Source organism: Eupeodes corollae, chromosome 1 (assembly GCF_945859685.1).
Source record: "Eupeodes corollae chromosome 1, idEupCoro1.1, whole genome shotgun sequence".
In the NCBI taxonomy this organism is placed as follows: domain Eukaryota; kingdom Metazoa; phylum Arthropoda; class Insecta; order Diptera; family Syrphidae; genus Eupeodes; species Eupeodes corollae.
In genome coordinates, this window is record NC_079147.1 from 260,800,730 (window position 1) to 260,828,087 (window position 27,358).

At 35.3% G+C, this 27,358-nt stretch overlaps 2 protein-coding genes, 1 long non-coding RNA gene and 1 pseudogene across 5 annotated transcripts in view; 2 read left to right on the forward strand and 2 right to left on the reverse strand.

Annotated features, from left to right (window-relative positions):
• LOC129942825 (intermembrane lipid transfer protein Vps13D) overlaps window positions 1-3,950 on the forward strand; it is a 39,323-nt gene extending 35,373 nt beyond the window's left edge. For both annotated transcript variants that reach the window (XM_056051907.1, XM_056051908.1), the window contains exon 18: window positions 3,045-3,950. In XM_056051907.1, the coding sequence (XP_055907882.1) occupies window positions 3,045-3,119 (75 nt within the window). In that variant the 3' untranslated portion in view covers window positions 3,120-3,950. The remainder of the gene's footprint in view (window positions 1-3,044) is intronic.
• A 3,221-nt stretch (window positions 3,951-7,171) lies between these two features.
• On the forward strand, window positions 7,172-9,207 carry LOC129950193 (tyrosine--tRNA ligase, mitochondrial-like; annotated as a pseudogene).
• Window positions 9,208-9,996: 789 nt separating this feature from the next.
• LOC129940594 (uncharacterized) lies at window positions 9,997-11,448 on the reverse strand. Of its 2 annotated transcripts, XR_008780718.1 has the most exons (4): window positions 11,253-11,438; window positions 11,002-11,201; window positions 10,618-10,941; window positions 9,997-10,563 (listed from the first exon to the last, which is right to left on the reverse strand). It is a non-coding gene; the product is annotated as an uncharacterized LOC129940594 (long non-coding RNA). The 2 variants fall into 2 exon arrangements; XR_008780717.1 differs by having other exon boundaries at window positions 9,997-10,941; window positions 11,253-11,448.
• An 879-nt stretch (window positions 11,449-12,327) lies between these two features.
• On the reverse strand, window positions 12,328-26,980 carry LOC129942089 (solute carrier family 25 member 35-like). The gene is made up of 4 exons (XM_056050887.1): window positions 26,130-26,980; window positions 12,876-13,412; window positions 12,698-12,812; window positions 12,328-12,631 (listed from the first exon to the last, which is right to left on the reverse strand). The coding sequence occupies exons 1-4, from the start codon at window positions 26,190-26,192 to the stop codon at window positions 12,414-12,416; spliced, it is 933 nt and encodes a 310-aa protein (XP_055906862.1). The 5' UTR covers window positions 26,193-26,980; the 3' UTR covers window positions 12,328-12,413.
• Between the last annotated feature and the right edge of the window lie 378 nt (window positions 26,981-27,358).

Here is a 27,358-nt window from a genome sequence, read left to right on the forward strand (position 1 = left end):
TTGCTTGGATTGTCAACAGTGAATCCGTCCGTGTCCGAAGATTGTTGATGCTTCGCAACTAAGGTAGAACAAATCTTTACATCATTTTGGAAAAAGTAAGATTATTGCAATTAGTATTTCAAAAATATTTGATATAGTAGGACATCCAAATACTTTCTTCGTTGGATTAGACATACTCTATTTCGAACCGTTCCAAACAAGCTATTTTGGGCGGATTCACTTCTGGGCTTCGTTTTCTCCCCGACAGTCTATTTCTAAATACCTTTCTGGAACTTTTAATCCAATACATTATTTCGCTAAGAATTGTGCTCTTAGCTTTTCTTATTCCTTTTCTTCGGAAGTGGAACTGCAACGACAAAATGTAATAAGCTCGTTTATACTTCCGAAATGCTGTCCCTTTTCTATATCTTTGAATGGCATTTGCGTCAAAAGAAATATCTACATATTCTCTATATATACATACATGCAGTGGTTGACAAGAATATAAAAAATCATGTATTTTAAAGTTGTTTTGCACTAAAAGCTGCAAGTTTATTTTATTTAACGAATATGTTTTTACCCAAAAGTACATTGTTTAAGTTATACCTTAAAAAAAGTCAATGAAAAATTTGTTAAAAAACTTCTTTTATCTGGACATTTGTTTAGCACATTTTAAATTTTAGACAGATAACTTTTAATGTATGCAAGACCATTATGGAAGATTATGTATTTGTAGGGAATCCTTTGTTTTTTATGACTGCACTGATTCTTCTAGGCAAATTTTCAACCAAAGCGACTCATCGTTGTCTTGGAATGCCATACCATACATCTTGCATGAACTGCCGTAATTATTGCAAATTTTTTGGCTTTTTTTTGGCTTTCTTCATCAATTCACAAATTTTCGATCAGGTTCAGCTTTGTTCATTGCGCTGGCCACTTTAGAACGTTAATTTTATAAACCTCTAAGTAATTCTTCACAAGTTGTGATGTGTTCTTAGGGTTATTATCATGCATAAATCAGGATACTTTTGTACACTATAGGACCAACACAGTGCCAGGAAAATGCAGCCCAGACCATAACATTTCCACCATCATGATTGACCGTTTTTTAGGAGTATAACGAGGACTGTTTTGCATATTCTTTGGTCGAAGAGCCAGATTTAGAGATCCTCAGGTCCTCGCCCCAAATTATTTTCAAAATAAAGCAAACAATTTTTTTACATTCGAGTTTTTCATTAATAATTTATTGTGAAACCAAGTAGATTCCTTTGGTATTGAACAAAAACATATAAATATAAGTTGAAAACAGAATTATCTAAAATTAAATTTTAGGGTTAACGAACGGAAGCTTTCGAGTTTTTTTCGCCGAAAAATCGTTGATGATTGAACCAACTCATTACCAACACTAGGCTCTAAATCAATCGGATACACTTTCACCAATGCCTCTGCTTCAGCATCCATCTCGATGTTATTCAGGAATCCAAATGTCGAACGTACAACTTCACAGGCATTCAATCTTTCAGTAAGAGAAACGGATAGCTGGTAAATTACTGGGATGAAGGCGGATACTTTGTATTTTTCCTAGGGTGACAGATTAGCGTCTTGTGCTTTCCTTAATCGAGCGGATTCAAACTCTCATTTCTCGGTCTGGTGCGGATATCGTTGTTTAGTAGTGTTTACTTGTTGGAATTTGAAACAAAAATTTTCCGAAGAGTCTATTGTGGTGGGCCCCGTTTGTAGAGGCCACGGGGCTTACGCCTCGGTTGCCCCCTTCAATCCGACCCTGTGTAGCCGCCAAACGGATTCTTGGTTGACAAACGATAAATTACTTTGTCTTCTTTTGGTGTGGACTTCCTTTTACGAGGAAATTGCTCGATGTTTTGAATGGTTCCAAATTCTTCAAAATGCCGAAGCGTGTTGTAAACCATTTTTTTGGAGCACTGCAACAGCTTGGATATGTCAGAAACTGTCCTTCCCTTGCCTTTCATCTGCAAAATTATTTTTCGTTTATCTTCTCAGCACCATTGTCCTTTTGCCATGACAATTTAAGTACATTTTGATTTATTTAATAAGTTGATATTAACAAATATTGGACTACCACGAAAAGTGCACTTTTGTTCAACCGATTAAAACTAAAAAGCGCTAAATTTATGTTCAGCTAAAAATAGTTTGAATTACAAACTTATGCAATTTCTCAAAACGCAAACAAATTTACATACTTATTTAGAGTAACAGTTTTAAGTTTTTAATATAGTTGTCAATAACTACATTAAATTAAAAGTTGCTTAGAACAAAACTTATACAAGTAAAATAACGAAATTTGTATCCTTTTCAAGTGTGCTGGGGTGGAATCGGCTAAGGTGATAGTTGATTATCATTTTTTTGATAGTCAAATTGTATATCATTTTCATTCCGTCTGTGTAAGCTGATTCAACTTAATTCAATTCGGTTGAACAATTTCAGATTCAAATTGTCAAAATTCTTTGTTGCCTTGGTGAAATTTTAAATTGATTCTTATAAAATATCTAAATAAAAGTATCAAATTGGCTGATTTTGAATAAAATTCTTACTTTTATTGAATGTCGTAAGCTTGGCTTTTTTAAGTCTCTTGGGCAGTATTTAAAGAATAGCTTTAAAAATGATTGGTGACAGTACCAACACCAACACCATTTAAATTTCGTTAAATTTCTTAGGTCAACCTTTTTTACCGTTATTTTAACGACCAGTTGCAATCGCCTTCTTAAACAGTTAAATAGTAATACTAGGGCTTCTAAGAATGCCCATCAGTTCACCCTTGAATCCAACAACGTTTGCACTTAATAGTACAGAGATTCTTTCCTTACTTGTACTACGCGAATGTGGAATGCCTAATCATACTTGTCTTTTCTAGTCATTGTAATGGTTGAGAATTCAAAACCAATATACAATGACCAATATAATATACCTCCTTTAATGTGCTTTTTATAAAAAAAGACATATTCCATCCTAGAACGAGCAAAAAAATAAGCCCTCAATTTCAACACTTTTAACACGCTTTACTAAAATTCTGACATTTTTCTTTTCAGATAAACTACGCGAAAAGTGTGTACGATGAACGCGAACATACGCTTAGCTACCAATCATCACTTAACGAAAGCTAAATAATCATTTGTTTATAAAAATAAATATACATATAAATATATTTTGTAAATGTGGGCCTTAAAGCAATATACTTGTATGTAAACAAACAAAATAAGAATGAAAAAAAAAAACATTGTAAAAAGACTCTGTAAAAATATTTGTATTTTTTCTGTTACTAATTTATGCTTTAAAAAAAAACACGAAAACTTCTAATTTTAAATCAAAAAATAAAAACAAAGAAACAATATTGATGGGTAATATTGAAAATCGTATTAAGTTAAAATATTATTTTAGTTTCTAACTAAATAGCCAAGATTATTAATTGTGTAAAGAAGAAGCAAATGGAACTTAAATTCATAACCAAAGACTGTGTTTTATTCGAAAGTTATTAATTCGACGATATTTAAAAATGTTTTATGTGTGTTTTTAATTTGTATGTCAATTAAGTTTTTTTTTATTTAAGTAGAATAATATTGCTTACAATAATAAGTACATACAATAATTTTTTAAGCAATAAAAAGAATCATAATCATATAAAAAAACACATACATATAATAAAAATAGAATTATTCGTTTTATTGAAGCAAATGTTTTTTTTTTAAATAATGATACTTTTTTTTGTTCAAAGAATTTAGAATAAGTTTAAATTTTTAGTTTTTCTTAGATTTCCTTAAAAGCTGTATTTGATACAAACAAAAATTCACTGAACCAAAAACTAATGTAAATTAATAATTTTGTTTTTGTTTTATTTTCATTATTTATCTTCGTATTTAATTTAACTTTTTTGTATACAAAAATTTAAATAAATCTTTATACCCAAAATGTACTAACGCAGCAATAAAACTTTTAAACCACAATTTTTACTTTTATTAATCACCTTTTTCAAGACAGACACTGGAAAAGTATTTATCTTTTAATATTTTGTTAAATTTATCACCAATTTTAAAGGGTGAATGAAACACAAATTATTGTAATTTCTTTTTATTATCTTATCCCTTGGATCTTTAATTGTTGCTGGCTTATCGACGTGCACCTTTTCTTTTAAATAACCCCAAAGACAGAAGTCCAACTGTGTCAAATCACATGATCTTGGAGGCCAATTGACATCGCCATTACGTGAGATAACACTGCCGTTGAGTTTGTCGAAAAAGATAATATCTTTTATATTATATTGGGCAAGTTCGGACAACATAAGGGACTTTATTTGCAGTCAGCATAATTCTTTGCACGTAAATTTTGACCAATGCAACTAGCTAGTATTTCAAGTGTCATTAGTATGAAATTCAAAACCTTACTTTACTTACTTACTTTAAACGAAAACTTCTAGTAAAAAAACACTACCAAAAACATTATTGCCACAGAAAACACTCTTCAGGCCAGATACAAGTCCATCACGATTTGTATTTTGTATTGTAAGAAAATATTACTTATTTCTCTTCCAAATTCTCAAGGAACCCTCTTACAGAAAGCATTAAATGAAGTTGTGTGCAAAATAAATAAATCAAAGATTGATAAAGTTCAGCTTTCAGTTAAATGAAAAAACATGATCAACGTCATGTCGACAGAAGTAGGCAGATTTTACTTGACTAACTTTCCAGTCAACTTTCCATAAAAGTTAAATCCAGTTAAATAGAAATCCAAGCATAGAATTACCTCCTGACACGATTTAATCTATGCATGCATTCTAAAAATCCAGTTTGGAATCGAATACAACTCCCAAATCGTTATGATTAGAAACTCTTTGCTGGACACTCGCAGATAAACTATAATCAAAGATAAGAGGATTGAAAGATCTAGTAAGCATGAGAACACAACATTTATTGATATTCAATCTAAAATCATTTAAAAGGCACCATTAAGATAGTTGTTTTAAATCATCTTGGAGCTGTTTACTCTCCGACTGTAATTTATGAGCCTGTATATCTTCACGTCACCTTTCGAAAATCAAACATTGTGAATCTAAAATAAATTTCGGTAAGTCGTTTACGAAAAGTAAAAACAATAGAGGACCCAGGTGTCTGCCTTGGATAACTCCGGAGTAATTTGAAATTGGCACTGATACATGGAACCGATTTTAATGATTTGAGTTCTATATAACAGATAACTCTTAATTCAGTCAAACATCTGAGAATGAGAACCTAGCGATTTGAGTTTATTCAATAATAATTCATGGCTTACCCTATCAAATTTCTTTGAAAAGTCAGTATAAATAACATCCACTTGGCTTCTTTTTTCAATTGCGTTTATACAAAAATTTATAAGCAACGTAAGATTTGTAGCAGTGGATTTTCCACATGGTTTTTAACTGCATCATACATTTTAGTTTTTACCAAAGATTCAAAAACTTTAGGGATCAATTGAATTTTCGCGATTGGCCTGTAGTTTTCAATTTCTTGTTTTGATCCTGATTTATGAATGGGTGTAATGTATGAACTCTTCCCAACATCAAGAAGAACACCCTTGCGAAGCGATAAATTGAACATTTTTTGAAGTGGTTTTGATAAGCTAAATCTGCAGTTTTTTTTTAAATATCGCAGGTATGTTATCAGGAGGCAAACTCAAGTTATTGTCTAAATTGGCCAGGGTAGCGAGAATTTCATTTTCTGATAAGGACATTATACCAATATCATAGTAATAGCTGTGATATCATAGTCAGTCAGTCAGAGTGAATTATATTGGTTAAGAAATTTGATTGAAAGAACGATGCAAATAAATAAATTACATATCTGATTCAGATCACTGCTTCCAACACCATTATAACTTTTAAAGGCAGGAATTCCTAAAGATTTTCTCCTTGTATTTATATAATGCCAGAAACACTTTAATTTAGTCGTCACTTAACCAAGTCTCAGTGAGAGCAATAACAGCATAGTGACAATCAACCACAGCATTATAGAAAGTACCCAACTTAAACTGCATTCCTCCTACGTTCTGATAGTAAACTAGGATATCATCGGAGGTACTTAAATCTTCATGGGAAGTACGAACAACAGCAGCAGCATCAGAATTAAAATCAGCATTAACAACAAACGGACCGATTTTTGGAATGTTGTCCTCATACCTCTGAGAACAAGAGATATTTAGTTTTTTGGTACGAAGATGAAAGGTCGTATCCAGTGATCCAGCAACAAAATCCGTAGTTTCACTAACAGGCACAACATTAGCATGTCGGCTAAACCTGTCCATTGTTTTTTTATTGGTGTGTGGCAAGTGTCATCGTCCTGTTTCGAGCCATACAAATTTCGTTATCATTGCACTTCATTGAACACCATATTCTTAGTAACTATATTCGTAAAAACATGATCAACTGTCAATTTTTAATAAGTAGACTTGACTTGAAAGTAAGAGCGATTAGGCAAGTTTAGGCGATATAAGGGACTTGATAGTAAGCCAAGTTTCTAGTATATGATTGGCCAGCTGCCAAAAGATTACCTTCCAATTAATTAAGAATTAATCAAGAAAAATCTCCCTAACTATCAAGTCAAGTCTACTTATGTCAAAATGACAGTTGATCATGTTTTTTTATTGAACACAAAAAGCTGAACTTTAATATTTATTTTCTGCACAACTTCATTTAATTCTTTCTGTAAAAGGTTTCCTTGTCAATTTGGAAAAGAAATAACTAATATTTCTTTACAATACAAAATATAAATCGTGATGGACTTGTAGCTTGCCTCAGGAGTGGTTTGTTGTCAATAATTTTCTGGTACTTTTTGTACTATTAACTTAAAGAGGAGGTTTGTGGAATAAGGTTCTGAATTTGAAATTCATGACACTTAAAAAACTAACTAGTTGCCTTGGTCAAAATGTACGTTCAAGGAATGCAGTGGACTGCAAACTAAGTCCCTTATGTTGTCTGAATCTACCCATTGGTCATAGAGGAAATATATTATCTAGAGTCCCGACTTAATGGGTTTGCTCTCTTTCGGCCTACAAGCTAAATTGTGAGGATTTTGTCCATAAGGATAAGCATGTGTTAGTGGTCCCGTGCATTTCTTATGGGACCAAGCCATTATGAATGTAGTTGTTATGGAATTTGTGCCCACATTGCTCGACCGCGGGGGAAAAAACTATGAGGTGAACTCAGCTGTTCAAAAAAGAGATCCGTTGAATTTAAAAATTGAAAATAAATGCAATATTTTAAGAAAAATTAATTTTGCAACTTCTTTTTAGTGAAAACAGTCCTTAAAATAATATTTAACTGCTTTTGGCAAACAAATTCTATCATTTTTATGAAAAGTTTAGCTAAAAACAGAATAAATCATGCCGAAAGTATAGGCGCACCCTAGAACTGCAATGCGAACGTGGCGTAATTTGAGTTGTACCCAGTTTTGACAGATCAAAAGCGAGGTAAGTATTTTGAAAGCGAAAATTAAAAAGAAAACAAAATACAATTGCTGGGATTTAAATTTTAAATAAATCAAAACAAATAAATCAAAACAAAAGTGAAAATTAATAAAACAAAGTTGTTAATAGTGCTGCTGATTAACTGTTTTATCTATATCATATAAATAATTGTATACAAAATGATCCAGAGTCAACTAATTCATCGATCTAAAAAGTGACTTCATCATATCCGAAGAAGTATTTCCCTACGTAACTTGGCTCTAGCTGATAGAGGATTCTTTCAGGATCTCTTTCCAGACACCGCTGGGTAAGTTGTATATTGTTTTGTATGTTTATAAAAACTATAAGAAATCGTAATGAATTATATTCTGTTCTTCTTAAAACGGTAGCCCGGAAATGGCAAAACTTTTCACAGGTAAACAACAAACAATCTACGCCGGCTTTGATCAAGCTGCCGATAGTCTAACGTTGGCAATCTCCTGGTAATAATTGGACTTCTGCATGGCATCGAGAAAGACACAATCCAATTGCGTTAGTTGGAATACGGGTCTTATCGGTAATCCTAGTGGCAAAACAAAACGAAATAAACTAGGGTTGTCGGTCATTGAGACAAATTAGGTAACTATAATAGAAACCTAATGCGCTTTAAAAACTCAATCGTTTTGATAATCTTTTTTCAGAGTCGTCAACAATGCATCATGGTAAGAAAATCTGAATGTAGAGGACTTTGTTGCCAATATGGGAAGACACTTTCGAATGGGATTACTGCTCTCAATATCGTCAGTCCAGTCGCGACTTAATAGTGCAGCTAGAATGAGCTTTACCGAATTCACATAACAAATTTTCCAGGGTTATGACTTGTTGCATTTGCTTCAGAAATACAATTGTCGTTTTCAAATGGGAGGCTGTGAACAAATGGGTAACTTAATGATTGGCCACGAACTATCAGCAGAGTAGAAAAAAAGAAATCAGTATTTGGATTGGCACTTCCAATAGTGACCAACGAAGGCGAAGACAAGTTCGGAAAATCTGCTGGCAATGGTATTTGGCTGGACGAAGAAAAAAGTCGTCATTTGTTCTTTATCAGTTCTTTTTGAAAATGCCAGATTCTGAAGTCGAGAAGCTTCTCAAGTTGTTCACTTTAATCCCACAAAGAAGAAATTGCATTTCTCATTGAAGAACACAAAAAATTACCAGAGAAGAGAAAAGCACAAAGAAGATATGACGCTTCAAGTCTATGGAGGTGATTTTTAATAAAAAAATAAATCACTTCTTTTAGCTATTTAAGTTTTTCTCATTCCAGAGGTATGTCTAAAACAAGACGAAAAAGTCACAGCGGCGCTCTATAAGGGAAATGTTGAAGGACTAGGTGAACTGAATTACAACGAAATCCGATCGTTGAGATTTTTTCAGAGCCTGGACTATCCATTCTTGATCTGGCACTAAAAGCTAAATGTTTTACAACAGAGAGTAAGTGAAAAGTGTTAAGTTTTTGCTTCAGGTAATTTGTTTTAAAATTAAAATTCTTCTTTCAGCTGATGCGATCAGAATCATCACAACTGGAGGGTTCAATATCAATCAAAAGTAAATGTAGTTTATGTGTTCCGTTCCCATTTTCATATGTTTTTTATTTTATTTATTTATTACATCAATTAGAGTTAAGAGTATACTCAAATAGACTAATGAATATGACAAGTTTTATTTAAAATATTATATTATAAACTAAGAATGTAAAGTTAATAAAAAAATAAACTAAGCATACATATATTTGAAGGTATTTCTATTAATATGAAAATTAAAGTCGTATTCGTAATCAGCATCAACAATAAACTCACGAACTATTTAAAACCATAAAAGTATTACATTTCAATACTTTAGGTAGAATCAAATGAAACTCATGAGTCCACATGGAATCGCGAAAGAATACACACGAAAGTGATGAACCAAAACATAAGAAGAATAAGTATTACAAATATTAAATTTGTAATGCCTCAATAAAGAAAAATATACTTTATACAGCTTATTCGTTTTTCCAACGAACATTTAGTTATGTAAGTCCTCTGAAGCAAAAAGCACCAACATCTTTGAATTCAAAACAAATTCCTTTATTATTAAAGTAAAGTAAATCATAAATAATTTTGAATAAAAATGATCCTAGAAACAATAGAATATACAATATATACAAAATTACAGTATAGCTCAAAATAAATAAACAAGTTTTTTGCAAAAAAGATTATTTTCTAGATATACATAGAAATAAATCTAGGCTTCAATTTGACCAACTTTTACAAAAACTTTCGATGATAATGCGTGTTTTTGACATTCTTTCTTTTTGGGCGTGTGTATGTATTCACAAAAGTATATTTCATCAAGAAACTAAGGGTAACATCATCGCCTGGTTTCAATCCTTCTTCAGGTGTGAAGTTCAATTTAATTGTTACGTTATTGGACTTTCTCCAAGTGGTGAATCTATAAAAAAAAAAATAAGAAAAACAACATAGAATAAGAATTTCCAATTCGATTTTTTTTGTTTTTTACTTTGGATCCTTTCGTTGAACTTTTATTCGAAGTCGATCATTCGCCGTTCTTCTTCCTTGGTTAGCAGTTTCATAATGGTTGTGGTCATATGGTACATCGTTGGGTTAGTTAGCTTGAGGATCAATTCAGTGGACGTGCCAGGCTTCAGTGGCTTTTCACAACGCACAAGCAGAACGTCTGGCACATGGTAGTTAGCAAACAATTGAATGCGATACTTGATCGATCCTGGATGGTACTCCGGCTTGATGACATTGTGTTCACATTGTCGACAACGCAGAGATCGCTTCTGCTACAAATAGAGGTTGTTCACTGTGAATGGTTGATCGGCAGGTTGACCATGACGCTGCTAAATTGTCGTGACTATAAAGAAATTAATTTTCATTATATAAGGAAATCTGAAATGGAAGTTGACTTACTTTTTTTGATGTTGATTTTCTGTGTGAAAATCGATGGATTTAATTGCCGACATTGTCAGTAGCTGCCGAAAGACTGATCTGAATCTGTTTGGCTTCTTGGGGGATTCTTGTCGGGCCAGCTCATTTGCCTCCGAATGATTGACACCGTTAAGCCAGTGCGATCCTTAGGAGCAAAAAGAATGGATTCGTTGTAGATTTAAAATTTGAACTCACTTACAGTCAGGGTTGGACATTTTTTGGAGTCTTCCTGCGATTGTATTCTTGTTTTGTTTGCGTCTCTTGCAGAACTGCAGACTGGTAGTACTCTTTACACCTAGAAGATGAAGATTAAGCTAGTTGACTACGATATGAATGTTTCGATACGTACTTACACAATTGATGGAGAAGGGCGTCAGCGGTCGACTATTACATGGCAAAACTTCCACTTGCATCATTGACTTGGTCGTGTTGTTTCTAATGGTTTTGATGGTGACACCTCCGCCGTCAACACCTGCGGCAGCTATTGCAGTTGAGAAGTACATACAAAAACAATGGGCAGTATCTGTAGTTAAAAACATTGATATTATTTTGTTGAGAGAAATATAATATACAAAAAACTTACCTGCAAATCAGCGCCTTGTTTGGTTTGCTTTCCAAATTACTTAAAGGAAATTGCTTCCTGCATTTTGGCACTATCTAAAATGAAAAGAAAGAATATAAAATAAATCCATTATTGTTGCACCTCCTTCACTGCAATTTGACTTAATTTTTATTCAATGAAGTGAACTTGTATATACCCTCTTCATTATAAAGAATTTTGGTCTGAAAAATATCAAATTATATTAAAAATCAAAACAATTAACAAAAACTTACTCTAAAAATCCGAAACCCATTGTTTTGTTTTGCAAAATTGATTGTCATTTTTGACAGGTCACAAAAATTCCATAAGTTTCTTTTTAGCCCAATCCCCCATTTTGCTTTTTTTTCTCCACTCACATGCATTCACCGATAGAGAATTTGTGAGAGTTCACCTCGAATTTGGGAGAGTTCACCTCGAATAAAATTTGAGGGTGTTTCAGGTAGGACGGGTACCGGTCGGGACTCTAGATAATATATTTCCTCTATGATGACGTGTTTGTGTCTATTTTGTGTTTCAAATGGTAAGGTAGTGTGAAAATCAAGACAAAAAGAGATAGCTGTTTGCATATGTTTTATTTTAGCAGGGTGGCCTACAAACATATGAAGTTCAAACCTTCAATCGAAAAATTTGAGCATACAATTCGATGTTATTCATATAGCCATAGTTTGAAACAGGTTTTATTGATAAAATTTAGTTATTTTGCAATAATTTTATTTTTGTTATATATTTTGACATTGACAGTTTTGTTGTTGGTATGTTTACTTCAAAGTTAGTATTCATAGTTGTCTACAAATTTAAACTGTTAGTTCTCTGACAAATGGTGCCAATGAGCTTAATTAGTTCTGAACATTAGAATATTGTATGTACCTAAGTAATTGTCAAAATTATCACAAACAATGACCACATAAAAGACTTAAAAATGAGGCAAGTTTCTGGTATCTGATTGGCCAGCTGCCAAAAAAATTACATTCCAACTAAAGCAACTTTAATGGAGAGCTGACTGGAAAGTTAGTCAAGAAAGATCTACCTAACTATCAAGTCAAATCTAGAACTGAGCAAGCTTTTTTTTCCAGACAATTATAAGCTGAACTTTATTGCTTTCTGATTTATTCATTTTCTTCACAACTCCATTTGATGTTTTGTCTAAAGGTATTCCTTTCCAACAAAATTGCCTTAATCAGAAGGCAATAGGGCTTCATTTCCTGTTCATATTGTTTATTTTGGTCCAGTCCTTAGTTCAAAGGAGCATAAATACGATTCTTTTTTAATTTGTTTTGAAAAACTTACAACAAATAACAAACACAAACATTCTAAAATATTCTTAAACTTTATTGCAATACTTTGTACCCGCACAGTTATGTATGTTCACATTTTAACACCACATTGATTTTGATTTATTCAAAGTAAACAGCTCCTTCTTCGGCTAGGTAAATATTTTTCCATCTTTTAAATTGTTCCCAAAATGTTAAATTAAGTATCGTGTGTGGAGCCATCCGCCAATAATTAGGTACAAAACCTTTATACAGACCTTTTAGGCCTTCATAACGGAAAGTTTTTTCGAAACAATCGAAAATATTTTTATACATAAGTCCTTTTCCATTTTTATCAACTCCTGTTAAAGTTAGAGAGCATAAATATTAATCATGCAAATGATGAATAAATAAAATTAAAAACTCACCTTGATTAAACATTCTTGTTGCAACAACATCAAAAGGTGTCATACAAACAACAGCAAAGAAACCACTCACCATACTCGCCCCCATTGCCGTCAAAAGAAAGGAATTTTGAAAAACCTGCAATACAAATTTTGAACCTCGTGAATTTTTCCTGAACCAAACTGATCTTGCATAACTTACTTCATACTGCACAAGAATATCTTTGCACGATGAAAAAGTTCCAAGTTGTGCAGAAGATGCGACAGCAGTTCGTGGTACGATTCCCGAGAAACCACGCCACAATCCAAAATAGCCTTGTTCTTTGACAATATTGACCAGAGCAAAGATTGTGTTCTTATGATGATGCTGATAGCCTACAGCATATTTCCCGACAGATTGTGCTTGCAACTGAGTTTTTATCATATAAAACGGACAGCCCAGCGCTGATCCTAGAATACCAGATACTCCACCCCAAAACACGCAAAGAGGCGGTGAATGATGTGATTTGTCTTTATCTAATTTTGTCCAATTCCAGTCTTCAACGGTTTGATAAAATCCCAATCGGGAACTGTTGAGGACAAATTGAAATGTAAGAGCAGCTCCGAGACCTTTTTGTAGGCCCCATACTCCTTCGGCTTTGATAATGGAACGAATAGATTGATAGACTCCTCTATAGGGTTGTTTAGTTTCTTTGGTAGTTTGGAGTTCACCTTGTAATTGTTGGCGGGTTTTTATCACCTTTAATTTAAAAAAAAATATTTATTTTAAAATAAAAAGATAAATGCTTTTACAAAAAATATTTTATTTAACAAAAAAAAAACATAAAAGCATCCTTGAGAAGTCTGTAACTATTTAAAAACTCTGCTGCCTATCAAAAATCTTCATGTATACGGTTTTGATAAGGCCGTTGTTGAAAATGGCCCCCACGTTAAAGTCATAATCAACACCAAGTCATGTTGCTAAGTTATGGAGTTTTCAATGGATAAATTCAGATTTACTTGAAAAATTGTTTTTTTTTTCGTGACAAAAGCTGTCAAATTCTTAGCTAGGCATTTTAAAAACTGAAAAAAGTTGGGTAAATCTGACAAAAAAACCAGATCTGCAGATTTAATCTTAAATCAAAAATAAATCAATTTATTTTGTCCCATGGAATTCAAAAACAGGGCTTATTTTTGTTTTGACAGATCTAGATCAAAAATAAATTGATTTAAGTTGCAAAATTTACTTACATACATATTAAGAACTTAAAGAACTCAATTATAGATCATATGAAAGTGGTATCGATCGAAGTTTGTGGATTATTCATTCAAAATTGTTAGTTAAAGTTTCTTTTCTACATAATATAATATATTGTTTTTCAAAAAGATGATTGGAAAGACTGCTATTTAAGCGGCTGTCATCTTTTGACATTCGGCAAGCGAAGACTAAGCAGTTATTGAAATTTGTTAAAATGCATTTAAAAGTAAACATTTTGCAGTCACAATTCGCACTTTCCCAAGATATCTTTTCTGACTGCATTAATTCTAGAAAGGCCTTCACAATTAATTCTAGAAAGGCCATCACAACTGACCACCATCAACTTGTTATTTAACACCTTTCGTTGGTTCATGTTGTAAAGTAAGCCCAGATAGAAGGCCAAACACTTTTATATGTATCTTCCTTTTGTTATTTTAAACATTTTTTACCTTTTAAAAGAAAAACTACTACTTTTTCACTAACATTAATGTTTTTATTATTAATTTAACATAAACAAATTGATAAGCGTTGGTGAACGTGGTGGAGCGCATAGAAACAAGTTTTCGAATATATATTTTAGCAAATTATATACTTGTAAATTTTGGTAATCTTGGTAAACCATTTGAGCTATAGAAACTCAAATAATGGATGAGTTCACACGACATAAGGAAAGTTAGGCAAGTTTCCACTATCTGATTGGCAAGCTGCCAAAAAATTACCTTCCAATTAAGACAATTTAAAAGTTAGCCAAGACAAATTCCCCTGCATAAATTAAAAGTGTTATTTTTGTGAAAAAAAAACTATTTTTAAATATGGGTGGAAATAAATATGATAAACATACTAACCAATTTATTATCGAAGCATTTAAGATCGGGATAAGGCAAAGGGAAATAGGAAAGCGGTTAAAAATCCATGAGTTGACCGTTTCTAGGGTTATTTCAAGGGATCGAAATAATTTGCCCATAGAAACAAGACACTCTGGTGGTCGTCCACGTAAAACGGACCATCGCATGGACCAAAGAATATCGAATCTGATTCGGCGGGAACCATTTATCTCGTCGGCATCAATTGTAAAGGAGCTCAATTTAAAGGTGGATTCAAGCACTGTGCGTAGACGTGCCAAAGAGGTAAATTTAAGTTGATTGCGAGTAGTGAAGAAGTCGTTGTTGACCATAATACATCGTCAAAGAAGGTAAGGCTTGTGCAAAACTCTGTAATGGCACTCATTTCTTGAAATTTAGGTTGGAATTTGCCCTAGATTGGTCTTTGCAAAGATGGAAAACAGTTCTATTTAGCGATGAGAGCAAATTTAATATGCTTTCTTCGGACAGTATAGCGTTTGTGCGGCGAGAACCCAGGACCCGATATATGCCAAAACATGTTCGGGCTACTTTGAAACATGGAGGTGGCTCAACAATGCGGTATGTGGTGGTTTTTCAGGTCAGGGATGTGGTCCCCTTCATCAAGTAAGTGGTATTATGGATCGATCAGGCTACAAAAATATCCTGGAAACAGTAATGATTCTATATGCCGAGGAAGAGATGCCGATGGTGTGGAGCTTTCAACACGACAACGATCCAAAACACACCTCGAAGTGTGTTAAAGAATTTTTGGAGGTCAAAAAAGTTGAAATGCTATATTGACCAGCTTAATCTCCTGACCTGAACCCCATCGAAAATTTGTGGGGAATTTTAAAACGCTAAGTTCTTACTCGACCAGAAGATATATGGTATCAAAATAAAGATAATTTTTTTACGAAAACAATATATTATGATAGTACTATAGGTCTTGTACAAAGACACCATCAATTAAACGAAATAAAATGAACGAAATGCTGGTATTTTGCTGTCAGCTGTTCAGTAAGGAGCAAAAGATTTTGTCTTGAATGCCAAACTTTTCAAAGCATCTGAAGATAAATTGGTTAGGAGCATGCAACAACTTATATGAAAGATATGGTCTCGTCATGCCCATTAACGGAACTTCAGTATTGTTTGCCCGATATTGAAAAAAGGAGACCCTCTAAACTCCACCAACTTGAATTAGTCGCCTTAAGATCGCTTATAAAATATTAATCAGTTTTTCAGGAAAATGATTTTCCATCCGGAAAAATTTCATTTTTTCCAAACAACACTTTTGACAGAATTCCGATCTATCAATAGCACGTCTAATCTAATCCCAAAGGAATCTAAAATGAAAGCTCTAAGACTTTCAAAAATTTAAATGAAATATTTTACTGATGGATTTTAATGATAGCTATAACCAGCCCCTAAAACAAAAGTTCTCCATTGAATAAAATATAATATAATCTACAACTCATTATCTTTATTTTGATAGCATAATAATAATCTTTACTAGATATTTAGCTGAAAAAACGTCCCAACTTAAGCATATTTATATGAAAATGTGTCTTAAAGTTATGTTTGTATTTCAGCTTTAATCAATATCTTGATAACTGCAAAATTTTAAATTAATTAATCAATATCAACATGTTGTCTTGTGATCCTCACATCACATGATTATATATACATTTTTTTTTAATTTAAATTGCTATCATAAGTGGTCCTCAAGCACACTACTCGAAGATACAGAGATTTTGACTCTAGATTCATTGAATTTAATCATTCATAAAATAATAACAAAAAGTTATGTAAATGATCACGTTTTCATTTTTTTTTTATTAAAAATTATATTGCCGAAGTCAAATACCCAAAATAATATATAAAATGATTTTTTTCGGAATTTAAGGTTTTCTTAATTCTGGGTTTTAGAAATTTTGAGTTTTCGAAGCTTTCAATTTTCGGCATTTGGGTTCTTATCTGATCAAAACCTTCCTTTTTACACTTCAGAATTTTCAAAAAGTAGTTAGCTTATAGCAAGTGTCAAACTACGATCAGAGGCTCATAATAAGTGCATGTGTTAGTTGTTTGTAAGAAAATAATACAATTATAGCCTAACACACGCATAAAATACAAAACATAATTAACAATTAAATAAGAACTATTACAGAACAAAAAATAGAAAAAAAACGTTTACAATAGTGGCACACTGGTTCTAAACAATGATTTTAAGACCACTTTATTTTAAATGCTCATTCGATTTAAACTTCATTCTTCCCGTAGTTGGTTCTATGGAAGTCAATCTCCAACAATCAATAAAGGCGAGGCCTCACTTCTTATTCGTCTGGTAAGAAACGGAAAAAACATTGCCCTGATACAAGAGCCATGGATTGTGAGATCCGTTGTTCGACGACTCAAGACTCATGGGTACTACACACTGTATGAGACAGATAAAGGTGAACCTAGATCAAGCATACTAGTGAAACGTAGCATTAATGTATTTTTACTCCATAATTTCAGTGATAAAGATACCACCGCATCTCGGCTGGAAACAACGAAAGGAAGTTTCTGGCTGGTGTCGGCGTATCTTGGCCATGACCACCTCTCCCTGGAAAAACCCTTGAGAGAATCACCACTGAAGCGTAACGACAAAGGATCCCCTTAATTATTGGGAGCGATGTCAAGTGAGTTTTTTTTTGATTATATTTTTGGTACTAACCTCTTAGTAAGTAATGTTGGAAATGAGCCAACCTTCATAACTAAAACTCGACAAGAAGTATTAGACATAACTCTTGTTTCAGATACTATGGTACACCATATGATCTTGAAAGAACACTCGTTCTCTGATCGTAGATATACTTTCTTACTTAATTAAGGTGGCGCTACAGTCCTGTGTGAACTAGGGCCTCACCCAACAAACTTCTCCGTCTAACTTGTCTCCAGTTTCGCGCTCCAAGTTGGGTGAGATCACCTTCCACTTGTGCATGCCACCTGATCCGCGGTCTTCCTCTACTGCGCTGTCCTGTGGGTGCGGATTCGAAGACTTTCCGGGCCGGAGCATTGGTTTCCATGCGCTCTACGTGACCCAGCCATCTTAGTCGTTGGACTTTTACCCTTCTGGCTAAGTCTAAGTCGCTGTTCAGCCCGTACAGCTCGTCTTTCCATCTTCTCCTCCACTCCCCTTCGATGCATATAGGACCGTAGATCACACGAAGAACTTTTCTCTAGAAGCGACCCAAGGTGCTTTCATTCTGCACCGTATAGCAGGACGGGGATGATAAGGGTCTTATATAGCAACATTTTGGTCCCTCGAGAGAGGACTTTACCACTCAATTGCTTTCTTAGTCCAAAGAAACAGCGGTTAGCAAGATTTATTCTGCGTTTGATCTCAGCGCTGGTGTTGTTTGCTGCGTTTACAGCGGAGCCTAGGTAGACGAAGTCCTTGACTACCTCAAAGTTACGTCTGTCGATGGTGACGTTTTGATCAAGACGTCGGTGTTGTATGTACTTTCTAGACGACAGCATGTACTTTGTTTTGCCCTCATTAACCGTTAAACCCATTTTTGCCGCCTCTGCCTCAATACTCACAAAAGCCCCATTGACATCACGCTGAGTTCTTCCGATTATGTCAATGTCATCAGCATATGCCAGTAATTGGACGGACTTTTGAAAGATGGTGCCTCTATAGTGTTGACGTGTAAGCTCTGCACTATTCTTTCAAGCACGATGTTAAAAAAAAATCACATGACAGCGCATCACCTTGTCTAAAACCTTTTTTGACATCGAAAGGAGGTTCTGTTAAGTTGTTCCCAACCTGTATAGAGCAGCGTGAATTATCCATGGTCATCCTGCACAAACGGATGAGTTTGACAGGGATGCCAAAACTAGACATGGCTCTATACAGCTCGTCCCTGTAGATGCTGTCATATGCGGCCTTGAAATCGATGAAAAGATGGTGGGTGTCGATTTGGTGTTCTTGGGTTTTTATTCAGGATCTGCCCTAATGTGAATATTTGATTAACTGTGGACTTTCCTGGTCTAAAACCACATAGATAAGGACCTATCAGGTTGTTGACGATGGGCTTTAGACGTTACATATTACAGCAGAGAAGATTTTATAGGCGATGTTAAGTAGACTGATTCCTCTATAGTTGGTGCAGTTTAGAGGGTCTCCTTTTTTCAGTATCGGGCAAACAATACTGAGGTTCCATTCATCGGGCATGCTTTCTTCCGACCATATCTTACAGATAAGTTGGAGTATGCTCCTAATCAACTTATCTCCAGCTGCTTTAAAGAGCTCGGCATTCAAGCCATCCGATCCAGCGGCTTTATTAGACTTGAACTTAGATATGGCAATCTTTACTTCGTATAAATCGTGGGGACGGGATTGTTGGCTTTCGTCGTCTATATTGAATGGATCATCCTGCCTGACAGCGGAATTCAGTTATTCGTCGCCGTTATACAGTCTGTAGAAGTGGTCCTTCCTTATCCTCAGCATTGACTGCGGTTCCACTATGAAGTTTCCACTTTCGTCTTTGCAGAATTCGGTTCTAGGTTTATGTACCTGTGAGTTTCGTAGATCGTGGATATATCTAGTTCAATATCAATGTCGATAAAATCCCTAGTCCATTGACTTTTCAAAATTATCGGAAAACTAACTGGGCTTCATAAAGGAACTTATTACAAAGTTTACTAAAACCTGGACTATCTAGTCCTTCCTCTAACGCTTACGAACTTGACAACAAAGGCAATTACCTCACCTTAGCTAAAAACAGATCGCTAGAAATTGCTTGTCCACTTATACTCATAAAGAGACAGAGGAAACCACAATGGTTGGGTCGCTCAGAAGAAAATAAAGAAAACTCTTCAACCGAGCCAAAGCCGAAAGACTAGCTTCTTACAAAAATCGCTAAGAATTTACAAGAAGGCACTATTAAAATCTAAGCGATATTGGTGGCGATCATTCTGTGGCAAGATAGACGAAATTTCTGAAGCCCCCAGGTTACGAAAAATTCTTTCAACTTATCCAGCGATGGCAAGCTGCTTGAAAAATGCAGACTTCTCCTGGAAAAATTCAAGTTATGAATCGCTAAACTTACTACTGGATACTCACTTTGCTGGTAGTTCTCTAACCGAAACTTGCAACAATCATATTCGTTCAAGTTTTAATACAACATATCCACAAAGTCTGATCAAAAGGGGACAATCTACAATGGGCTCTCAACAGCTGGCCAGATTCAATAATACCACCCGGACTACAAAAACTTAGACATAAATGCACCAATCCTTGAGGCAATTTTTACCAGCTGTCTTTACCTGGTCTATATTTCCTCGGCATGGAGGGAAGTTAAAGTTGTTTTTATACCCAAAGCATGCAAATGCTCGCAAGTAAATCCTAAAGATCTACGACCTATAAGTCTATCATCATTCCTTCTTAAGACCTTGGAAAGATTGACTGATATCCATTTAAGGGCAAGCATTGATATAAGACTTCTGTCTTCGTCTCAACATGCCTACTGTAAAGGTAAATCGGTGGAAACAGCGTTACACACCTTAGTACGAACCATAGAATATTCCCTCCATCATAAAGGTTGTTTTCCTTGACATGGAAGGTGCTTTTAACAACGAGGACACATCTGCAATTACATCTTCACTAACATTTCTAAACGGAGAGAGTTCGCTGAAGAGTTAATTCATTTCACCTGGCAGACGATTCGTTAGTAGGGGCACACCGCAAAGTGGTGTTCTATTGCCTCTCCTCTGGAACCTAGTTGTGAATGAAATTCTAACCAGTAAAGATGCGGAGGGTTTCAGAGCGATCACCTATGCGGACCATTTTCCACCTTAAAACCCTCTTACAAAATTCCTTAGACAGACTAATACTTTGGGCTGATCGGTGTCGACTGGGAGTTAACCCACACAAAACCGATTTAGTCTTATTTTCGAGGAGATTCAAAATTCCATTTGTCAACTCTCATTATATTAAAGGAATATTGCAGAAAAAGCTATTGGTAATAAAAGAAGCTTACAGCCCAGAATCACGCATTGGCTATACACATCGGTAATTAGACCAATTTTAATGTACGGTGTGGCAGTATTGTGGACTTCTTTAGAGAAAGCTATAAACCGCGATAAATTTAATAAAGTCCAACGTTCAGCTTGCCTATGTATAAGCGGATCGTTTCGCACGACCCTATCTCCGGCACTGGACACCTTACTCTACCTAACACCTCTTGATACATATATGGCAAACAAATAGCTGCAAGCTCTGCTATTCTCCTCAAACCTTCGTCACAGTGGATTAACAACAACATTTGTCACTCCGTAATTCTTAGATATTTAGAATCAATTCCAAAGCACACAGAGACTACACAATCCCCCAACTGCAATTCGACAGAAACGTTTAGATTTCTATACCCTCCAGATCTTTCGGTTTGATAGGGCATTTGTGGAGGACGAGTCAATCTATTTTTATACAGATGGTTCAAAATCAAAAGAAGGGCTGGGAGGTGTGTACTCTGAACGACTGAAATTAAGTCTCTTGTTCCGCCTTTGCAATCATTGTAGCGTGGACCAGGCGGAACTTTTTACGATACAACAAGTCTTTTCCTGCCTTAAAGAAAACGTGATATCAACATCTGATATCTGTATTTTCTCAGATAGTCAGGCCACTATCAAATCTCTAGATTCTGTCTCTACAAACTCTATAACAGTCCGTAACTGTCGATCATCTCTAATGAAGATGGCACAACAGATTAATATTCACCTTTGCTGGGGCCAGGCCATAGAGACATTCCAGGTAATTTTAAGGCAGATGAACTCGCCAGGAACGGTACAGTACGGATCATTGTACTTCGTTTGGCAAATACTGGCATACCAATCGCTACTTGTAAGCTATTGCTGATGCAAGACGCTATGAAGAAGCAAACACCAGGTGGAACAACATCACCACGTGTTAGGTCACAAAAAACATCTGGCCAACACTAGATTTGAAGCGATCACGGTGCAGATCGCATATAAGCTCGATAAAAGGTGCCATATCCACTGTCTAATAGGAAAGCACCCCACGTGGCTAGGTGTATCCTCAAATGACTTTTGCAGAAGCTGTATGGACGAGGAAGAGAAGGAAATAGTTCTTCATCTTCTCTGTACATGCCCTGCTCTGGCTGGAAAACGCAAGGGTTGCCTAGGAGAATTCTTCTTAAACGATCTAAATCATATTAGCATAATCAGCCTCTCACGTTTCGTAAGGGACTCAAACTGGTTCCATTGAGCTTAGGAGGAAGCCTCATAATTCATGTGGTATCTCAATGGGTCTAAATGTTTCCGATTCCATTATGGACAGCCACTTTAACCTAACTTAACCTAACCCGTAGTTGGTTCTATGGAAGTCAATATGTATAAAATGAAATGAACGTAGGTGATGAATTCCGCAACGATTATTCAAATGTACATACACAAGATAGCAAATAAGGTCGATCAATTTCACCATTAATGAGTTGATGAAGAAATTTTAAGTCATTATAAACACGCCTTTGATGGAGAGATTACATTTAAAGAAGCTTAATACGATGATCAGAGGGAGGCAGATCATAAGGAGCATCGCAAGGAAGACCCTTTGAGGCTAAGCGAATGAAATTATGTTGAATTGATTCAATACGTTTTCCATACGTATGCATATTCAAGATGAGGACGAACATGGCAATTGTAGAAAGAAAGAATAACATAGGGATCATTGAATTCCTCTGCCCGGCGTTCTATAAAACCAAGCATAGAACTTGTCTTATTGACAGTAAAATTAATGTGATGAGTAAATTCTTAGTTGGAACAGAAATGAACACCTAAATCTTTAAATGTGAAGACGTGAAAGAGTTTTTGCTTTGATATACATGATCAAATAAATTACCGATTCGTTTTTTAGTACAAATTATCGTCTGGCATTTTAAAGGGAATAATCGGGAAGAACAGCCTGCACGACAACACTTCCGACAATGGATTCAGGCTCATAGATTTTGCTACGGGGGGAAACGTCATGGTAGCCAGTACGCGTTTTCCACACCTCAACATCCACAAAGGAACTTGGACTTCTCCAGATCAATCTACCGTCAACCAGATTGACCATATTGCGATCGACGCCAGACACACTCCGAGCATTATTGATGTACGAACTTTCCGAGGAGCTAACATCGACTCGGACCACTACCTCGTTGTAGCCAAGGTAGCACTTCGGATTTCCAGACCCAAGGCAAAACAGGGAGGTGCTGGGAGAAGATACAACGTCGAACGGCTACAATCGCCAGAGATCGCCAAATCCTTTTCCGACCGAGCTACAAGTAACCTCTCTCGAAGTTCTCTCCCGCCAACACAATGTATCGAAAACCAGTGGCAACATTGCCAAGATGCAATCAGAGAAGCCGCCTCTGATGTGCTGGGTTTCAAACAGCCACCAACAAGGAACCCCTGGTTTGATGAGGAATGTCGACAGGCAGATGCAGCCAAACAACAGGCACGCAAAGCGGCGCTGCATAAAAGGACGAGAGCTGCTCTGCTCGTAAGCTCTATGAGCAGAAGAGGCGAGAGGAACGCCGACTTCTCAGAAGGTAAAGAGAGGGCATGAGAAGCGTGCTGTCGAAGATGTTGAGAGGTTTAAAAGCAGGAATGAAGTTCGAAAGTTTTATGAACAGGTGAAACGAAATTCACAGATACATAAACCTAGAGCAGAAGGCTGCAAAGACGAAAGTGGAAACATCATAGTGGAACCGCAGTCAATGCTGAGGATATGGAAGGACCACTTCTGCAGACTGTATAAGGGTGACGAAGAACTGAAGAATTCCGCTCTCAGGCAGGATGATCCATTCAACATAGACGACGAAAGCCAACAATCCCGTCCTCCCGACTTAGACGAAGTAAAGATTGCATATCTAAGCTGAAGTCTAATAAAGCCGCTGGAGCAGATGGCTTGAATGCCGAGCTCTTAAAAGCAGCTGGAGATAAGTGGGTTAGGAGTATGCACCAACTTATCTGTAAGATATGGTCGGAAGAAAGCATGCCCGATGAATGGAACCTCAGTATTGTTTGCCCGATCCTGAAAAAAGGAGATTTCAAGGCCGCATATGACAGCATTTACAGGGACCAGCTGTATAGAGCCATGTCTAGTTTTGGCATCCCTGCCAAACTCGTCCGTTTGTGCAGGATGACCATGGAGAATTCACGCTGCTCCATAAAGGTTGGAAACAACTTAACAGAACCTTTCGATGTCAAAAAAGGTTTTAGACAAGGTGATGCGCTGTCATGCGATTTTTTTATCATCGTGCTTGAAAGAATAGTGCAGAGCTCACACGTCAACACTAGAGGCACTATCTTTCAAAAGTCCGTCCAATTACTAGCATATGCTGATGACATTGACATAATCGGAAGAACTCAGCGTGATGTCAATGGGGCTTTTGTGAGTATTGAGGCAGAGGCGGCAAAAATGGGTTTAACGGTTAATGAGGGCAAAACAAAGTACATGCTGTCGTCTAGAAAGTACATACAACACCGACGTCTTGGTCAAAACGTCACAATCGACAGACGTAACTTTGAGGTAGTCAAGGACTTCGTCTACCTAGGCTCTGCTGTAAACGCAGAAAACAACACCAGCGCTGAGATCAAACGCAGAATAACTGTTGCTAACCGCTGTTTCTTTGGACTAAGAAATCAATTTGAGGTGGTAAAGTCGTCTCTCGAGGGACCAAAGTGTTGCTATATAAGACCCTTATCATCTCCGTCCTGCTATACGGTGCAGAAGCATGGACCATGACAAAAGCGGATGAAAGCACCTTGGGTCGCTTCGAGAGAAAAGTTCTTCGTGTGATCTACGGTCCCGTATGCATCGAAGGGGAGTGGAGAAGAAGATGAAACGACGAACTGTACGGGCTGTACAGCGACGTAGACTTAGCCAGCAGAGTAAAAGTCCAACGACTAAGATGGCTGGGTCACATAGAGCGCATGGAAATAATGCTCCGGCCCGGAAAGTCTTCGAATCCGCACCCACAGGGCAGCGCAGTAGAGGAAGACCGCGAATCAGGTGGCGCGCACAAGTGGAAGGTGACCTCACCCAACTTGGAGCGCGAAACTGGAGACACCTAGCTAGGGACCGAGCTAGATGGAGAAGTTTGTTGGGTGAGGCCCTAGTTCAAACAGGACTCTAACGCCATCTTAGGTAAGTAAGTAAGTATTTTAAAGAGTTGAGGGCAAGGCTGTTTTTCCCACACTATCAATGTCGGCTTGTAAAAGGATACGATCATGTGTAAACTTTTTTATTTTAAAAATCTTCATGTCATCAGCAAAAATGAGAACTTTACTTGAGCGTAGACATGACGATACGTTGTTAATAGACAGGATGAACAAAAAAGGGCTAAGATGGCTTCCCTGGGGAACACCAGATTGAGAGCAACAAAAGGTTCTGAATTACAATTTCTAAGTGTTGCCTGCTAAGAAAAATAGTTAAAAACCAAGAGCTTTAAGTTTAAAAAAAAATTACGTGGCTAAGTTAGTCAAAAGCTTTAGAAAAGTCAGTGTATACACAGCAACTTCATAACCTTTTACAGGTTTTAAATGCTTAAAATAATTTTTTTTAACAACAAAAAGTGTAATTGCGCATTTATTTTTTTGTTAAAATGTATTTTTCTATTTTCCGGACGGAAATTAACTTTCCTGATCAGCTGATACTTTTATGTCCAAAAGTGAAACGAAACATTCCACTGATTTGTGTTCCAATTTCACACAATTCCAATGACAGATTTCTGTTAATAAAAAATTTCTTGTCAATGACAGACATTTTTATTGATAGCTATAAACGACCTGTCAAAAAATTTCCAATGTTTGTTTTCAGTGATAAAAACCAATGGTAGCTATAACTGGCGCTTTATTGCTCACTGTTTTGAGAAGAAAAAATGAGCACTCTAAAAATTTAAATGGCTGTAACGAAAAATATACTTATTATCAACTAATGACATTTTTAAGTAAGCCGTTGTAATGTTACCCTAAAGCTCATTGCTACAAATGAATACTTTTGATTTTATTTTATTGAAAGGATTTTTGATAAAATGTTTTAAAAACTGATCATAAAATTAACAACAAAAAAAAACAAATGTATCTAATTAAATAAAATAGCATAAATAAACTGACGAATGAATTTACAGTTTCCGGTTTTTAGTACGAGTACTTTATGTTAAAATTTAAAAAACCTGTTCGTTTGTATTTATAGCGTGTGGATAAATGTAGCGGATTAAATCTCTTCTAGCTGCGTGTCTTCTAATCATTAATTGTCATTATATTTCTAACATTTTGTATGTAATTACAAGTAACACAATTGATTTATAAATAACCAAAAATTACTTACATCTAACGGATTACTAAATAATCCAGCGCACATGGCAGCTGTACCACCCAAAAGATAATCCATATCTTCTTCTAATTTAATGGGAGCTTTTTTGATATTGTTAAAGCTCTGTTTTATTTACAAACAAACTGACGCGACAGTACGAAGAACCGGTAAAGTGCCATTAGGTCATAACATATATCTATATTATTCAAAAATGAAAAGAAACACACGACAGTGTGAACGACGCGCGTATTTATTTTAAGAACTGCAAAATTCGTAAATAAAAATAATATAGTGCAACACCCGAAATAATTGACATTAATCAACGTAATAGCACATTTAGTCACGTTTTTGCACTATCTCGATGCAAAATTATGTAAGAAATGGAAAATTTCAAATCGAAACACTTATATTACAACTAAGAAATATGAATAAAGCGTGTTTGACTATTATAAATTTAAACTAACACTTTATATGTACAAAAATTGTATCACTTAATTTGTTAATTATACTCTTCGGGATAATTTGATTGATAATAAAACTTTATTCAGAAACGAAGGTTAATTTGTATTAAAAATAGTATCAGCAAAATGTTATAATTTTGATTAGGTTAACACTATAATTTTGACCTATCCACAATCAAAATTCACGCACAAATATGTCATTGTTTTAAGACATCCGATCCATGTTTAGCGGCTTAGGTAGAGTGTGTTGTCTTTTCTAGTGAAACACCTTCCGCCGTTGATTGTTTTAAACTAAAATCTTCTTCTTCATTTACATACTAGAAGTATAATAAGTCAATGAAAATTGTAGTCTAATCTGCAAGATACCGTGACAGTGACAGTTCAGAATCTGTACAATTGACATACAAGATTAGAACTGATAGTTTTGTTTTTTCTTTCATAAAAACGTGTGTTTGAGCTTTATATACTTTAGACAATTCTTCAGACGTTTGCATGATAAAGTGGGCAAATATAACGAGACATAACTGATAAAATATAAAAAAGCAATAACATTTCCTGTTTTAAATTGAATGCGATAAGACATATTGAATAATAGACTAATATTAACTCATTATTTTGTTTTCATCGATCTATAGCATGTTTTTGAAACTATTTATTATTTATATACTATAGTAACTTGAATAAGGTTTTAATTATATTTAAATTTATTTTATGTTTAAGTTTCATCCAACATATTGAAACCATTTTTAGAATACCATTTTAAATACTTAACGCATGCCATCA

What these genes read in the sequence shown, in the direction of transcription:
- LOC129942089 (XM_056050887.1), bottom strand. Translation starts at nt 26,192, where the DNA reads ATGGATTATCTTTTGGGTGGTACAGCTGCCATGTGCGCTGGATTATTT. An exon ending in TATTTAGTAATCCGTTAGAT is followed by an intron (nt 13,413 to 26,129) that starts GTAAGTAATTTT and finishes TTTAAATTAAAG; the next exon opens with GTGATAAAAACCCGCCAACA. An exon ending in AACAAGAATGTTTAATCAAG is followed by an intron (nt 12,632 to 12,697) that starts GTGAGTTTTTAA and finishes TAACTTTAACAG; the next exon opens with GAGTTGATAAAAATGGAAAA.